At 36.5% G+C, this 18,267-nt stretch overlaps 1 protein-coding gene across 1 annotated transcript in view; it reads left to right on the forward strand.

The window, feature by feature from the left end:
- Positions 1–445: 445 nt before the first annotated feature.
- Positions 446–18,267, forward strand: part of LOC127447908 (integrin alpha-4-like) — a 38,842-nt gene continuing 21,020 nt past the window's right edge. Inside the window, exons 1-11 of the mRNA XM_051710094.1 lie at positions 446–808; positions 975–1,087; positions 3,067–3,164; positions 8,669–8,798; positions 9,048–9,115; positions 9,202–9,331; positions 9,680–9,765; positions 13,204–13,266; positions 13,352–13,489; positions 14,693–14,801; positions 16,793–16,887. Of these exons, the coding sequence (XP_051566054.1) occupies positions 627–808; positions 975–1,087; positions 3,067–3,164; positions 8,669–8,798; positions 9,048–9,115; positions 9,202–9,331; positions 9,680–9,765; positions 13,204–13,266; positions 13,352–13,489; positions 14,693–14,801; positions 16,793–16,887 (1,212 nt within the window). The 5' untranslated portion in view covers positions 446–626. The remainder of the gene's footprint in view (positions 809–974; positions 1,088–3,066; positions 3,165–8,668; positions 8,799–9,047; positions 9,116–9,201; positions 9,332–9,679; positions 9,766–13,203; positions 13,267–13,351; positions 13,490–14,692; positions 14,802–16,792; positions 16,888–18,267) is intronic.

An 18,267-nucleotide genomic window follows, 5' to 3' on the forward strand; every position in this document is an offset into this window, starting at 1 on the left:
AATGTTACCAATAAAAGAAAAGAAAAGAAAAGTCTGGCACGATTTTATTGCTGCAGTATGTCAGCAACATGAATCTTAGCATGAGAAAAATCACGATTTATTCATGTTTCATCTCTAGAGGCTTGTAACACGTTTAATGGATTCCGAAGCATGTTTTCTGAATCGTTCTCATACAGTTAGGAAAAGACATGAAGTGATAGGCTACTTCACTTTTAACGTATGTTTTTGAGCTATTAAATGTGGCTTGAACCAAACAGAACACGAGGTTAATGCATTACATTCTTCATCATTATCTCTCTCACACACACACTGTAAATTTCCAGCGCTCTGTAGACCGTTACAGAGCATCAAGTGTCCGCCGCTCTCGTGCGGTCACGCCCCTGTGGCGCGCCCGCTCTCAGTTCAAAGTCTTCCCTTTACTCCGCGCATTATGACGTCATGAAACGCAAGGCGCGCTCGGTCGTTCAGTCATGAGATGCTGCTGGAAGCGCAACATGCGAACGCACATCGCGAACTCTCAACAACTACAATGAGAACTTTGGAATGTATTTTAAAAAGTCAATCTTAACCATTTACACTTTTTTAAAGATAGCATTGAATTTCTTCTATAATCTGTGGCTGGAGAGATGATTTTATCATTAAATATGTATCAACTGAAATTGAGATCTGTAGTTGGGATCTTGTGGTACCTGTTGATTCTGTGTGATTGCTACAACCTGGATGAGGATCATCCCTTAGTTTTTAATGGACCCAATGGATCATTATTCGGATACTCGGTTCTGCTTCACCAGCATGCTGAGAACACATGGTAAGTGCATTAAACATGCATTAGAAGTTTTGACGTTGTAAGTCAAGGGTGAGTGAGCACCCCTTTCTGAGTGTTGTTGAACATCTAAAGCGACACGTGAGGGAACAGATTCATTGGTGGATCATATTGATTGCAGACTGTATTTAATGCCATATTTATTGTTAAGGCTGATAGTTGGAGCGCCTGTGGCTGATTCCAGCTTTTATCCCAATACCAAAAAACCTGGAGCCATCTACAACTGCAGTTTGTGGAGCTCACAATGTGAGCAACTCCCTGTTGGTAGGTCTTCCCTCCCTTTGCTTAAGAAGTACTGCTTTTCATGGTGTTGGTTGAATGTATTCTCTGTATTCTGTACAGTACAAATATATGAGAGGCTACATGTAAAACTGGACATTCTTTCAATTTGCGTAAAAGTTAAAATTCTTGCACTATGTACAGAAAGAAGTTTGGCAACTTTATTTCATAATAACATTATAAATTCCTCTAATAAGTCAATGACATAATGTAATGCTTAACAGATCAGTGGTTAATGTATTTTCAAATATGAATGTACAGTAAGGTTCAAAAGTCTGTGATCAAATACAAAATCAGGGATTTAAATCCCATTTGGTGTTAAATGAATAAGAAATATATAAGATTCTGCACTATAAAATATCACTATATATCACTATATATATCTTATATAATCAAATATAAGAACATTGTGACATTGACCATGTTAACACATTTTTACAAAAGGTCAGATTTCCTTGCTTCCATTGATAAACACAAGATGCTCTTTAGATCATTCTCAAATCATGCTGGATAATATGGATCAACAGGATTTGCACAAACTTTTGGAGTCCATGCCATCTTGAGTGCATGTTGTCATTAACGCAAAAGTGGGACAAACCAAATAAGAAAATCAGAAATGCATGTGAATTTTCAGTTTAACTTTTCACTCAAATTACTGACAATATAATTTATAATGAGAAATGTTCTATTCTATTAGACAAAGAATGCAACATAGAAGCAATCACTAGTGGTCACTTTTGTACCCCACTGAATGTAAAAATATATAAATCAAGTTAAATGACATTTCTTACTGAATTACATTAACTATGATCTGTTAATCTTTGGTATACTGGCCATGTTTGTTAATGTTACCCAATAATCAACATCGTAAAACATTTTTTAAGGTGGGTTTTTCCCTTTTCTTTGGCCCTCTATTGGTTTTAGTTTTAGAAATCAGAACAGTTAGACATTTCCATTTTACCACACTATACCGTTTAGACTTCACACTTATGAATGAGCTAACTGTGAATGAATTCTCCATGAGGGGTCAGCCAGACTGTGGAGGGTTTCCTCCTGCCAGGAAGAGGATGCCTATACTCCCTGCCCCATACAAGGAATGGGGGACAGTCTTATTTGTAGGTCAAGCTACAGGCTAAATATAGCAAGAGAAATAATGTCTCTATTTAGACAAGGGAAAAACATAACCCTAACAAAAACCCCTAACGCTATGTACGTATGAGCAATAAAATGTGTTTTGCTTGAACTTTTACTATTACTATTAGTTGTACTTGGGGTTGTGGACTTGAACAAACCTCGAAGAATGAAACTTTGGTGTGCAACTCATCCTGCACCGTTTGTTCAAGTACATATATGAATGACATCTTAAATTGTGTGGCTTGTTGAGGAAAGGTGTGCTATTATTTTCTAGGCGATCTGGCTTATGATTTTCACCTGGCAGATGAAACACTTGCTTTTGAGTCAGTTCTATTTAATGAGTCAGTTGATCATAAATTGGTCTGAATGATTCATAAGCGAATCAGTCTGAATCAAAATTATTTAAAAAAATCCTTAACCTAGAAATTACTAATGACCGTAAAGCTCATGTAAACGTAATGGAAATTCATTGATCTATTTAATAAATCAGTTGATCACAAATTGGTCTCAATGATTCATTAGTGAATCTTCTGAATCAAAATTATTTTTGAAAATTTTAGAGATATTTGTAGCTGTAATGTCTTTACATGTGTTTGCAAGTTTCACCACAAGCAAATGTTCAATGTAGAATGTGAGAGCCAGAGTGTGAGTTTGCTTTGGTTGAAAAAAAATAATAATTGCATGTTGTTTTTATCTCTTTAAATATTTCGCACAATTTCATAAAGTAATAGGTATGGACTCTTGATTGACTGCATTCATTACAGTAGGTCACTCTTAACCCTGCTTATTATTAACCATTTGATCCACATTAAAAATTTAACGAATTTCAGGAGGTGTGCGGAAGTGTGGAAGACACTGTTTGGCAGAGAATGATAACCAGTGGTTGGGTGTGAGTCTGTCCCGGCAGCCCTCAGAAGGCCATGTTTTGGTATGTCTTATAGTTAATGCTGTATCCTTAATATTAGGGATGTCCTGATACTGCGCTCATGTTATTATACTCTTACTCATAAAAATGCTCCGATACCAAAAACTGATACCTTATAACGTACGAATGTCATTACATAAACATTCAGCATACAAATTAAAATCAGGTTAGGTCCTAGTGTGATTATTAAACCACAAGGCTGTGATTCGATGAGATAAATATATAGTTTGCATGTGCTGTGCGCTTCAAAGTGAATGTGTGAAGCTGGCTGCTCATACATGGAAACCCATAGATATAAACAAAAAATACCATCATCGCATCACACGCTTTTTTTGTAGAAGATGACAGTGAGCAGTGTGCTAATTCACTTTGTAACGTGCAGCACACAGACCATATATTTATTTAATTAAAGAGTAGCATCTTGCGGTTTAATAATCACTGGCCCTGTAATCCAAACGGGATAAAACAGCCTCCGAAGGGTACTTCAAGGGGAGAACAATCATGATTGTCATGCTAAAAGATCATGTCAAATGATCTTCCAATCATCTTCCACTTCCAATAAAAAATTATTTAAAGAGTTCCGAATTAATGTTATTTTTGAGCCACACCTTTCAGCCCTCCAAACTTCTCACAGTGGATGGGAAAGTCTTCGAAGGGAAAAGTGCATAGATATGATTACCTCTAATGAAACGCACCCCGAGTCACATAGCAACCTGCTTTTCCTGATGTGAGAAGATATAGTCAAAAACACACTGAAACGCAAAGGACTTCACTCCAAACTTAAAGCTCCCACCAAAATAAAAGCTCCATTTAAATGGAAAAAATGATCACTAATGTATAGCTATGTTATATTCACTGTAATACTACTACTGATAATAATAATAATAATAATAATAATAATAATAATAATAATTATATTTAAGCAATATCTTACATCTTTGATGCTCTGTTATGCAACACTTTATTTGACCAAAAATAACTCCAATGTTGAATTTTGGATTGTGCTATGAGGTTCTGTATAAAATCACTTCATTTCAAGAATGTAATACAACATTATGTTGAAAAGTAATTGCTATTTTTTCATTTGATTAAAGTTTTAATGAATTAATTTATTTAGACACCATTTCGATGATAAACTTGAAACAAACTGTTGAATATGGTATTCAGAAAACCAAAAAAAAAAAAAAAAAAGTATCGGTATCGGCTATGGAAAGGAAGTATCGGGGTACTCATACTCGTTCTCCAAAAAATGGTGTCTGAACATCCCTAATTAATATTGCTCACATTGTAAGATACGGTATGATTATGGAACAGATGTTTAATATTTAAAGCACACTGTCAAAGTGTACATTTTTAATGGCATGTCCTTGAGGATAAATACTGTGTTTATTATGTTTATAAATGTTTATTAATTTGGCTGTTCATGTAAAGCAAATACTGTGGATTTAAGAGGTCATATAATGAAATAGCAAATTGTCCTTGATCTTTTCAAATAAAAATGTATTGTACTATGTCAAGTCATTTTTAATTGTATAGCGCGTTTCACAACACACATCATTTCAAAGCAGCTTTACAGGAAATCATGCATTTACAAAAAAAAAACAAAAAACTGTAATATCTATAATGTCTTACAATGATCATTGTGTAGTTTGATTAAATATGATTGTAAAATGTGTATAGAAATTAAATAATTAAATAATAATTGTACTTAGAACCCCTGTGAGCAAGCTGAAGGCGACTGTGGCAAGGAACACAAAACTCCATAAGATGTTGGTTAATGGAGAAAAATAACCTTGGGAGAAGCTAGGCTCACTGTGGGGGCCAGTTCCCCTCTGGCTAAACAACATGAATATAATGCCAATATTAGTTATTTGTGTGCAGTGCAAGTAATGGTTTTAAATGTGTAAATTAAGTAAGCGTTAAGGTCCAGTGTTTTAAAAATAAAAATAAAAGATTTTTTTATGAACTTTAAGATTAATGACTAATATCTTTGTAGTCCATCCTGGATTAACTGCAGAAGTTTACATGGATGCTTTGTCCTTTGTTAGTTGGTTGATGAAGGCTTTTACAAATGATAGTCCATGTATTCCATTTCAAGAATGTAGTCCATCAATAGACAATGGTGATGCAGGCAGAGATAAATGATGAGGTGCATCGCAGTTCAACCTGCAGGTCATTTCGGTGAGGTTCGATGAGGTCCATCCTAAATTCAAGGTTCAGACAGTGGCATAAGAAGTATACAATGTCTTACAGTTGGAGTTGGCATCAGTTCATCTTCTGAAGTAAAAAAACTGAAGTGATGTCTGGCTATCACCGGCTGTAGTTTGTCGTCATCTCCCAGCGACACGTAGCAGTGGAGTCTGACATCAAGCAGGAATGAAGCTTGATCTGGCAGGCTCTGGTAACCTCGGGATATGAGACATGAAAACAAATAGAATAATATTAGAGTAGATGCCATTCAATTTTATTCAGAATTATAGATCATGATGGATGTTTCTGGTTCTGGCAGACCTAATTGTGAGTTGAAGGATAAATTAGGTGTATGCCTGGCTAAATAAATGACTTAAACTGAGTGAGTGTGTCTGCATCCCGAACAGTGTTAGGGAGACTATTCCAAAGTTTAGGAGCCATGTATGAAAAGGATCTACCTCCTTTTGTGGATTTTGATATTCTTAGCATGTCAGAAGGTAGCCAATGTAACGACGATAAAATGGGGCCAATATGATCAGATTTATTAGTTTTAGTCAGCACTCTGGCAGCTGCATTTTGAACCAATTGAAGTTTATGTATTGAACTTGCTGGACATCCTCCCAATAATGCATTACAATAATCTAGTCATGAATTAATTTTTTCGGCATCAGCAACAGAGAGCATGTGTCGTAATTTAGCAGTATTTCTGAGGTGGAAGAATGCTGTTCTACAAACATTGGAAATTTGAATTTCAAGAGACAGATTGGTATCAAATATAACACTTAAGTTCTTTGCAGAAGAAGATGACATAACAGTACATCCATCAAGAGTCAAATTATATTTTAGCGGCTTATTTTTAGAGGTTTTTGGTCCAATCATTAGTACCTATGTTTTGTCGGAATTGAGTAGAAGAAAATTTCTGGCCATCCAATCATGAAACTTTTACAAGGAGAAAAGCAGAGGTTCTAAAACTGATCCCTGTGGCACTCCATACTTAACTTTTGTTTGATTTGACAATTCCTCGTTTACACATACAAAGTGGTAGCGGTCTGATAAATAGGACCTAAACCATGCTAATGCAAGACCGCTAATGCCAACATAATTCTCCAGCCTATTCAAGAGAATTATTCAAGAGAAGGCAGCACTAAGATCTAAAAGCACTAGAAGAGAAATGGAGCCACAATCAGATGATAAGAGCAAGTCATTTGTAACTCTGATAAGTGCAGACTACTGTGATAGGGCCTAAATCCTGACTGAAATTGTTCATATATTCCATTTCTCTGTAGAAATGAACATAGTTGGGCGGACACTACCTTTTCTAGTATTTTCAACATAAATGGTAGGTTTGAAATCGGTCTGTAATTAGCCAATTCTCTAGGATCAAGCTGTGGCTTCTTAATAAACAGTTTGATAACTGCCATTTTAAAGTTTCTTGGGACATGTCCTAAGGATAACGAGGAGTAATTAATATTAAGAAGAGGTTCTGAGATTACTGGGAATACCACTTTTAAGAGCTTAGTTGGTATTGGATCTAACATACATGTTGTGGCTTTTGATATTTTGATACATATTTTAGCTCTTCACGACCTTTGACAGCGAAGGATTGAAGTTGCGCGTGAGCAAATTTATGAGACACATTTTCTGAGGCATAGTTCCAATTTAATTTCTGATTATTTCAATTTTATTAGTAAAGAAATTCATGAAGTCATTACTATTGTGCTGCGATGGACTATCTGGTTCAGTCGATGCTTTATTCCTTACCAATTTAGCCACAGTACTGAATAAACACATAGGATTGTTGTGGTTATTTTCTATGAGTTCGCTAAAATATGCTGACCTGGTAGCTTTTAGTGCCTGTCTGTAGCTACAGACACTATCCTTCCATGCACCTCGAAATACCTCTAATTTTGTATTCTTCCACTTGCGCTCCATTTTCTGAGCTGCTCTCTTGAGAGCATGAGTGTGATCATTGTACCATGGTGCGAGACATCCAGCCATTCAGTGACACTAATCTACTAAAACCTCATCACCACGACGAGTAGGGAGGGGGGCCGAGCATATTACAGTGTCTGACAGCGTTTTTGCAAGTTCACACACCTCTTTAACATTATCTTGTGTGATCTCTGACTGGCAAAGCCGGACATCATTAATGCCGACATGAATAACAATTTTAGAAAATCTACGTTTAGCATTAGCCAGCACTTGTAAATTTGATCTGATGTCAGATGCCCGAGCCCCCAAAATGCATTTAACAATGTTGGCTGGAGTCTCTATTTCCACATTCCTTACAATAGAATCACCAATTATTAGGGCTCTTTCAACATGATTCTCAGTGGGTGCATCACTGAGTGGGGAGAATCATTTGGAAACCCTAACAGGAACAGGAAAGTGGTGTCGCTTTGCTTAGCGAGTATGCCACCGAGATGTCACCCAATCGCCCTGCTGTGGGGGCTGTAGAGCCGGAAAGTGTGTGTGTTGCTCGCTGTTCTACCCGCATCCAAAACAGTATCTATCAGCTTCTCTTTCTCACTGACCTCCACTAGTGTTTGGATGCGTGCCTCTAGCTCATTAACCTTCTCTGTCAGCCTGACTAATTCCTTACATTTATCACATGTGAATCCCTCACTGCTGATGGAAGAAACTATAGTAAACATGTGGCATGTAATGCAGGAATGTTTGAGATCGATGTGGTTCCTAATCAGCAGTTGTTTGAGATTGATGCAATAATCTGTGTAAAACACAGTGGAGAAAACGAATGCACGAGATGCGAGGGGTAGACAAGTGGAAAAAAGAAAAAGAAAAAAAATGAGAGAAACAGGGGCGCGGTATAATACACACAGATGAAACAGTAGAAAAGCGGAAAAACCTGAGGCACGCAGTAAAATGGCAAAGGATAAAACAATGAACTTACAAGAATAAGCAATGCTAAGCAGGCTAGCAAGCTACAAACACTCATGCAGCATGCCGTCAGCAACAGGAACAGGAACTATGTAAACATACTGTTACTTTCAGAATTCAAAATTTTCTATCCAGTCCAAAAAAACTTCAGACGTCAGAAACCTGAACATTTATACATTTGACAGACAGACACTTTTACCAAAGTATACCATTCAAGGTATACTTTTCATTAGTAGGTGTGTTCCCTGGGAGTCGAACTCATTACCTTGACTTTGTTAGTGCCATGCTCTAGAAGTAAAGCTATAGAAAATAAACAGGTGACCACCCACATTTTCATATTAATAACACCTATTAACTGTAAGACATTAGTTCTTTAACAAATAGGTGTTTACCTGACTGTATACTGGTTTAAATTCTAGGCCTGTGGACATCGGTGGAAGAATGTCTTCTACTCGAGGAAAGACAGTCAGAACAAGCTGCCACATGGTGTTTGCTTCAGGTTCAGCCCAGATTTGAAACAAGCCAGTCATATTATCCCCTGCTATAAAGGTACAGATTTCAATCCTACTTTGTTGTTTAGATTCTGTCATTTAGAATGTTCAGATCCCAAACCTAATGCAACTTCATGCAAATTACTTTTCACAACATGTAGCATCATTTGAAGCTCCTTCCAATGTCCAGTGAGCACTAAGTGCTTTGGTTCTTATTGCTTTATGATGAACCTCCTTAAATGTTGTGAGAGGTTATCTGAAGTTTTTGTTTAAAAATGTTTTTTTTTTTGTTTTTTTATCCCTTTAGATCATCAGAGGAAGTTTGGCGAAGGCTATGGATCATGCCAAGCTGGAATTTCAAACCTTTTCACAGAGGTTTTTGACAACTTCACTCTTCTATTTCATTCCAATTGACCTGACAATGAATTCAAGTGATTTGTAATGCTGTGTTGTTTTTGTAGGATCTGATGATCATGGGAGCTCCTGGTACTTCATACTGGACTGGATCTGTTCTTGTCTATAACACCACAAGCAACATCTCAGCTGCTTATGTGGATGATGACAGTGAAGTTCTCTACGGCAGTTATTTAGGTGAGCTCTCAAGTTGGCATTCTTTATTAAACCGTTTTTGAGATGGTCTGTTTTTTTATGGACAAAAGTGTGTGTCTATGATATTATGTTTAAAATTAATTGCAATTGTGAATATACATTTTTGTAGTTATACGCTGTAAAATATTTAATTGGCTATAAATGGCTCTTTGTGAGTGCAGTCTCCTTAAAATGATTTTTAAATATTCTTATCCAGTAATTATGAGCGCAATGGTCATAGAAAAGTAATGGAAATAAATTGGTCAAATGTGTGGAAACCATGAAGGTATGAGTGTATTAATGAGTGGGAATTTGGAATTTCACCACCATGTTTGGTTTTCTCTCCAACAGGTTATGCTGTTGGTGCTGGCAACTTCCTACATCCACACAGCACTGAGATAGTGGGAGGTGCTCCCCAACATGAACAGACTGGTAAAGTAAGGGTTAACACCATCATCGTCCTCTTCACCACACTGAAGAACTCTGTTGGAACAGTTTAGTGTTGCATTGGTTTCTGTTGTTCATTTAATCTGACTGTGCAAAGGAAAACCCTAAGTGATCATTATATATTTTACATTGATCTTGAGAGCCAGGGGTAAAAAATAGGCTTAACCCAAAGACCATAAAATAAGAACTGTCATTATTTACTCACCTTCATGATGCTCCAAACTTTTATGCTGTTATATTTTCTGTGGAACTCAAACTTTACTCTTTCCCATTTAACAATTCATAATGACCTGCATAATGAGCTACAAAAGGACAAAAACACTATTAAACCACCTTAAGTGTAATCCATATGACTCTAGCACTATATTCCAAGTCTTCTGAAGCCATAGGATGGCTGTGTCTGAGGAACGGATGGAAATATAAACCGTTATTTGCTAATAATCTTCCTTTCCTCTGAAAGGCGAGCTCACAAATCTCTTGCGAAATGCAGAATATGTAGGATGAGAATGACATTTGAGACCTGCAGCGAAAGGGAAGATTTTCTGTGGATTAAGACCTAAATTTCGTCAAAAGACTTGAAATATAAAGCATGAGTTATATGGATTACTTTTATGGTTTCTTTTGGAGCTTGACAGTCATGATCACTGTGAACTGTCGTTGTATGGAAAAGAGCTGATTCTTCAAAGATCTTCCTATTGTTTCACAGAAGAAAAAAAAAGCATATAGATTTGGAATGACATGAGGGTGTAGTAATTCATTTCTGGGTGAACTAATTACATATAAGACAAAGTAGTTAATGCTTTATTTTGTTATAATTAGATATTGTGATTACCCCAGCTATTTAGCTATTTTACATGAAAAATCGTAAAATTATGGTAACAGATGGATTTAGAAATGGGTCCCTCATAACGTTCACTCTGTGAGGCAGTTGCAATAGGTAAATTGGTTAAACTGAAGTCTTCTTCCATCTGTGCGGAATAGGGCTGCAACTAACGATTATTTTGATAATCGATTAATCTAACGATTATTAGAACGATTATTCAACTATTCTGCGATTATTGCAACGATTAATCATTAGCTCTTAACCGACTTAAAAGGTTGTATTAAACGTGCTTACTAACCATAAAGAGGACAAAATCATCTTTTAGAAATACCTCTAAATGACATTCACTGAATTAAAGGGGAAAAAATACTTTTTATTAAGTTTAATTCAGTAAAGAAATTCACTGCAAAAAATCCTATTGTTATCAAGTGTTTTGGTCTTGTTTTCCATTTTAAATTGTCTAAAATCCTTAAAACAAGATACATTTACTTGAGAAGCAACATACAAGATATTTAGACTTGCTTTAAGAGAATGTATCTTAAATATAAGTGTATTTTGTATATAAGTGTATTTTTTCACTTGGTTATACTTCTGAGAGTGCAGTAAAGAAAAAATATACTTTATTGGAAAACAAGCCAAAACAAACAAATCAAAAACGTATTTTGTTGCAGTGTATAGTGGGGAGAAGACTACCCTCTCTCACCTTTCTGTTCACTTCAATCCATCTTTAACTCACAAAAAAAACAAACTCTCTCTTATTAATAAAGCTGCGTATTGCCAATTTTCTTCACGATAAGAAGTGCACAGTGACATATTTTATGCTTCAATAGTCATGAGCCATCACGTTATAAACTAGCTGCATTAAGCACGCGTGCTCAAGGTATGAGTGTCCCCGCATCAGAGTGTGCATCAGCCGGGTGCGGTTTCAATCTCTCCCCCTTAGATTCAGTACTGACTGAACCATGAAAATGTATTGTCCTTTTTTAAATGCAATAAATATATAAATATAAATATATATTAACTAATATTTTTATTTTAAAGTCAGCTAATTTCTAAAATGACGTTGTTTCCTCAATCCACAATAGGGCGCAATAAATACATAAACCATTCAGCACCGTTATATTATTGCACAGGCTGTTAAAAAAGAGCATTTCATTTTCAACTAATGTGCATAAAATCAATAGATTAAAAGTTTTAGTCGGTCCATATTCTCAAATGTTAAGTCAAAAGTAAAATGAGGGGGGAAAATGCTTCAATAGACTGTTCACATGGTGTTACACTTGCACTGATTCCTACTACTCCAGACTCAAGCTTCATAGTGACAGCGAAATACCACACTTTTTTTATTCAGTACAGTTGTATGTAGAGTAGCAATATTCACAGACAGCAGTGGTATTCGGCTGAATTCGGTGGTGAAGCGGCTCAGACTATGAGCCAAGGCCAGGGGCTGTTCAAACAGATGGAACACAACAGACTGGAACCAAACGCGAGGATCTTGATGCACACATTTCCAAGCTGAACATCTTTCCTGACAATTTAAACAACTCATTGCTTAATCTGAGAAACGCTTATTAAGAGAGCAAGACGCAATGGCCAAAGACCTCCACCAACTGTAACGCCAAGTTCACACATCCTACGTGAGCGGAGCGTGAGCGGTACTTTTTCATTTCAGCACCCATGTTTACAGATGACACCGTCTGCACTGCAAGCGTGAGTTGCGAGGCGACACGTCCCAGAAGCGTCCCAGATAGTTTAGACATTGAGCCTATTTTTGCCACACGGCTCACGCTGAGCTCAGCGGCTCTCGGTGCTGTACAACCCTAAAAAAATCAGGAGATTATTGAAAAGACACAAAAGCAAATAAAAATTATTCAAACCGAACCTATAGTACACTACAATTTATATGTCTGCATGCAAGTAAACAGATTAAATAACTTAATAAAGGAAAGAATTAATAAACTGCAGGACCTTTTGCCATTCTGTGTATATAGGTGTACAGTATAGACACAACATTAACCAATCACGACCAAATGTGCTCATAAATATGAAGTGCACCTGACTGCCGGCTGTTGTCCGTGAAGCAGCAATAAACTCAATGTATTATGACATTATTAAAGAATAAATTTGGCGTAGGACCCCATAGATAACTTTATTTCCTGCACAGAGGTGCTGCTGTTTCTCGTGGAAGAGATGTCCAACCCGACCACCCCGCTCATGGAGGATGTGTGAACCTGGCGTAAGGGGCTGTTCACATTGAATGCTTTTGCAACCACCCCTTTGTTTTTCTATGTAAACGCGCGCTAGACGAACGTATTTGTTTCCCTTTGTTTTTGTTTATTCAGCATCTCATGCAGGAGCGCTGTTTTTTTAGATGATCTGTCTAATTAAAAAGAACTTTAAAAGCATCTTGAGACACCTGCTTTCTGTTAAACTGTATTTATGTATGAAAAACTATCTGTGTGGATTTTTGCAGATAACCTATAGTTCCAGAAATCGGTGCCGATTTATCGGCAAAACCGATATATCGGTCGACCTCTAGTATAATCCATGTTATACTACTGTGTTTTATGGTTTTCCAATTATCCATAATCTCCTATTTCTCTAGGCCTACATATTCAGGATTGAGGGCAACACTTTAAAAATTGTGAACGAGACTAAAGGCAAGAAGGTGAGAATATACAAAAGTTTTAAAGTGTTCCAAAGGGATGTTCATAATGAATGAACACAATGGTGATGTTTTTTCCTGTTTACAGTTGGGATCTTATTATGGAGCAAGTGTTTGTGCTGTCGACCTGAACGCAGACGGACTGTCAGATCTGCTGGTCGGGGCTCCTATGTTCAGCTCACTGAGGGAGGAGGGACGCGTATATGTCTATATTAACCAAGGAGAGGTGAAGCAGTTAACCTGATACAATTATGTTGATACATACTTGTTATTATGTAAATATGCAAATCTCATGAAAAAATCCTTTGCAAAATTATTTGTTGCATAAAATAATGCCGTTTTGCATTGTGACATTATTTTCATGACGATTAAGAATATTTTCTCCCAGATTCTTATTACCGATGCATCCGAATATTGTCCTTGTAATTCCCATTGTTCTCAGTGGTGACACATTAGATTCCTATTACTGAAATACAGTGTTTTTTTATTTTTTTTATTAGCATAAATAAAGGCTGAACAACAAATATTATCTTAATGTATAAATATTTTACAATTAAAAAAATATTTTGTTTTATATTTTTTTGGTTCACATTTCATTAATGAGAATGAGATATTTCGTTTACAGTAATAAGAAATGTGCTTAATTGGTTAGTGTGCTAAAAATGTAAATGTGCTAACTGCTAAAAACGGTTAGGTTTGATTTTCTTTAAACAAAATATCATTTCTTAGTTTTTTTTTTTTTAGTTTTTTTTTATCATTTTGGGATGGAATATGACCAGGATATGTTCTTGATATGTTTTGTGAGATTCACCCACAGTTAACAGTGAAATAACAAACCTATACTGTATATTTACTGTATATTGTGTTCTGTGTGAAAATATGCATTCTGGCTTTCAATGTGACCACCAAGGCCACACTGATAGAACAGCTTTCCTTTTTCCCACAGTGTCAGAAAATAACCACCTTCACCAAAAACCCACCATGTTTCTAATACTCCACATTAGAGTGCATGAGTGCATAACCGTGGACACTTAATGTATGCATTGTTTTTTCCCCAAAGCTTAATACTTTAAGCAACAGTTTGTAAAATGTTCACACACTGTTAAAGCACACAAAAGCAAACTGTCACAAAAGTGATAAGAAAAGTGTAACACTAATATGGCGTATGATAATTTGTACATAGTGAGACTGTACAAACCTAATTATTAATATTGTTTGCAAAATATTGCTTCTCAAATATAAGAATCTTGTTTTAAATATATAAAAAATTTAGATTACAGAAAGATAAATCAGATTTGGCTTATTTTGGATTTACACTGATAAAGTGCCCACTTCCTTTCAGTTTACTGAATATGCTACATATATCTTTGACCTACTGCTAGTAATTAACAACATGCTTTTCTTAAGTGTCATTGTGTCTTTTTCTCAGGCTAAATTGAGAGAGGCAGAGTTTGAGTTAGTCGGCAGAGACTGCTGTGCAGCTCGATTTGGAGAAACCATTATAAATCTTGGTGACATTGACGATGATGGCTATCCAGGTACAATATGCCTAAGCCATTTTCAATCAGATTTTCTTTAAAGGATTGTTCTGAATTTGCCATTGTAAAGTGCTGGTAAACATAGACCTGTAACCACACATTATATATTGAAGCGCTAAGTTGCTACGTTGCTTGGTAATCGTAAAAAGTATTTTGTCTAATTAACTGTATTACAAAATTATTACTTCGATTATTATTATAAATAAATATAACTATTTGTTGAACATTGGTGTACAATACCATGTTTAGTTGTACAGTCATTTTAAAATGCCACTTTTTTTTTGGTTTAGCATGTTCCCCAAGCAAGGTTTGATGGTAAACGTCAAATGTTTACTTCCTCATTCTGTTTCATCATCAGTTCAAGTTTTCACCTAGAAATCTGTCCGCTATCAGTGAAACCCAACCTCAAGTTCACCTTTTTGCATGAGTGGTTTCATGGGCAGAGATCGGTTCAATATGACTCAGATTGAGATGAGCTCGCTTATTCTAAATGTTACTGGGTGGAGGGTGTGGTTTGGGAACGGAACATGGTTAGAAGGATCCGCCACACAGTTGAGAAGCACCACAATAAAGCCACTTTTGAAAGAGTGAAACACACCCGCCCACTCACACACACTCAAACTAACACATTGTTGTCACAGTGTCTTAATGTTTTAATGACTAGTGCCAAGGTGTCAGCATGAATGGTTCATTTTCATAGCAACATGATTAAATACAAGGTGTTTTTAGTGATTTTAAACTGTTCTTAAAGGAATAGTTCACCCAAAAAATGAAAATTCTCACATCTTTTACTCACCCTCATGCCATCCCAGATGTGTATGACTTTTTTTCTTCTGATGAACACAAATTAAGATTTTTAAAAGAATATTTCAGCTCTGTTGGTCCATACAATACAAGTGAACAGTGGCTAGAACTTTGAAACTCCAAAAAGTATTTAAAGGCAGTATAAAAGTAATCCATACCACTCCACAATGTGTGAGGTGTGGGTGAGAAACAGATCAATATTTAAGTAATTTTTTACTATAAATTCTCCTCCCTGCCCAGTAGGTGGCAATATGCACGAAGAATGTGAATCGCCAAAAACAAAAGAAGAAGAATGTGGAAGTGAAAGTGGACATTTATAGTTTTTACTATAAATCTTCACTTTCCCTTTCACTTCCACATTCTTCTTTTGTTTTTTGGTGATTCGCATTCTTCGTGCATATCGCCACCAACTTGTTGTGGATGGTCAAAGATGGAGATTTAGAGGAAAAAAAGGACTTAAATATTGATCCGTTTCTCACCCACACTTATCATATCGCTTCTAAAGACATGGATTTAACAACTGGAGTCGTATGGATAACTTTTATGCTGCCTTTATGTGCTTTTGTGAGCTTCAAAGTTCTGGCCACCATCCACTTGCATTGAATGGACCAACAGAGCTGAGACATTCTTGTAAAAATCTTTGTTTGCGTTCAACAGAAGAAAGAAAGTCATATACATCTGGGATGGCATGAGGGTGAGTAAATGATAAGAGAATTTTCATTTTTCGGTGAACTATTCCTTTAACGTATTGGCTCTGTAGTGAGCTGCCTTCATAGGGAGCTGTCTTCTTAGGAACCACCGAAAGGAATGGAAATGGAACCACTGACTAATTTGAAATGCTTTACGCAACTCTGTGCCGCATACAGATAGTGTTCCTCATGCAAAGTGCACAGAAGACAGAGTTTGCCTTTAGCACGTTGCTAATGTAAAGACGCTATAGTCAAATAATACATGCGAAGGATACATATGATGAAACAAAGTACCCAAAACCCCTCTAAAACCAACAAACAAGGCTGCTTTTTCACAGGGGCCTCAGAATTTGGCCAAAAGAAGGTACCTTAGAAGGCAGCGTAACTGCTGCCGAGCTTGTGTGTCAGGAGCATGCCGACGATGCCTGAAGATGTTGTCTAGGTAGGCAGCTCACTAGATTTTGGAACAGATATAATGTAACAATGTCTGTGTTTCAGATGTGGCCATAGGAGCCCCTCAGGAGGACGATTTGCTTGGTGCTATATATATCTACAATGGAAGAAGAAGTGGTATAGCACAGAGTTTCTCTCAAGTACGTCCTCCAGCTGTTATTTATGCTGATATTACAGACAGGGAAGAATGAAACAGAGGCAGGGGAGGTCAGATTCAAGTGGTCCTTCCCATCCTGTGCAAACTGCCCCATTGTTTTGTGTTTTTCTTGTTCTCTGCATCCGTCTACACTGGAGTCCTTAGAAGAAAGCGTCCAGTCTAATTGCTGTAATTTCCTGAAATCCGTTGGACTCTTTAAATAGTCTCAAGAAGTGATCAGGATTAGATGAATCCAAATCATGACAGTATAGTTATGAATGATTACATACTGTATGGTTTCAGTGAACGGTAACTGTTCTAAGAGGCTTTGTAACAATGCCAAATTATCATAGTTCCTGTAGCTCAACTGGTAGAAAGAATAGACCTTATTCACAGTAGCGCCATCTTTGATTTTAATGGGAATGAAAACGAGGCTGTGAGGAATAGACTTTTAAACTGCAGTTCATTCCATTGAAGAGACTGTAAGTCTATCCCTCACAGCCTCATTGTCATTCCTGTCAAAAATCAAAGATGGCGCTGCCCTGAATAAGGTCTATAGCACCAACAACGGCAAGGTAATGGGTTTGATTCCCAGGGAAGACACAAATTGATAAAATGTATGGATAAAAGTGTCTGCCAAGTGAATAAATGTAAATGTTGTGTAATCCTATCCATCACAACATCCATCACAAGGTATTTAATTGGCCAAATTGGTCATGATCGGACAAATCCAAATAATTAGAGTACTGAAACTTAGAGTTATTAATGAAGCTTTGGGAAGAAGTTAATCTGATACTGTTCATTTGAGGCTAAAATTAATTTGTTTAAGATGTTTTCTGTGATTGGAACAACCCAGTCTCATAGAATGAATGTTACTATAACAAAAGTTTTGCAAACTGACTTTTACGTTCTGCATTTCATGTTTTGTCAGAGTTTCCTGGTGAAATTAACACTGGAGGCGCTACAACAACTGCGTTTTACTCACTTTCACACTAATCACAACTACAATGGCTGATTATGACTTTATAAACACTTCTTTCTCGCACTATTACTCACACACTGCTATGTTATGATATCGAAACACTAGAACGCATAATTTGAACGATACATTTTAATGCTGGTATTACAGACTCACCTACATTTACAAACTTATTCCAATGTAATTAGCTTCCGCAGTAGCTCACCTGATAGAGTGTTGGACTTTGAACACAGAAGTCTGCAGTTCAAGCACAGTCAAATTTGCAAGCTGACACGTAAGCTGAAAGTGTTATAGAAGCAACACGTAATTATGTGGTTGCTTCAGAAATTGTGCTTTTCATTTCGCATTTTGTTTTTGGACAGTATCGGTTAGGTTTAGAGGTTGGTTTGTTTACTTCTCATTTGC

Source organism: Myxocyprinus asiaticus, chromosome 11 (genome assembly GCF_019703515.2).
Source record: "Myxocyprinus asiaticus isolate MX2 ecotype Aquarium Trade chromosome 11, UBuf_Myxa_2, whole genome shotgun sequence".
Lineage (NCBI taxonomy): Eukaryota > Metazoa > Chordata > Actinopteri > Cypriniformes > Catostomidae > Myxocyprinus > Myxocyprinus asiaticus.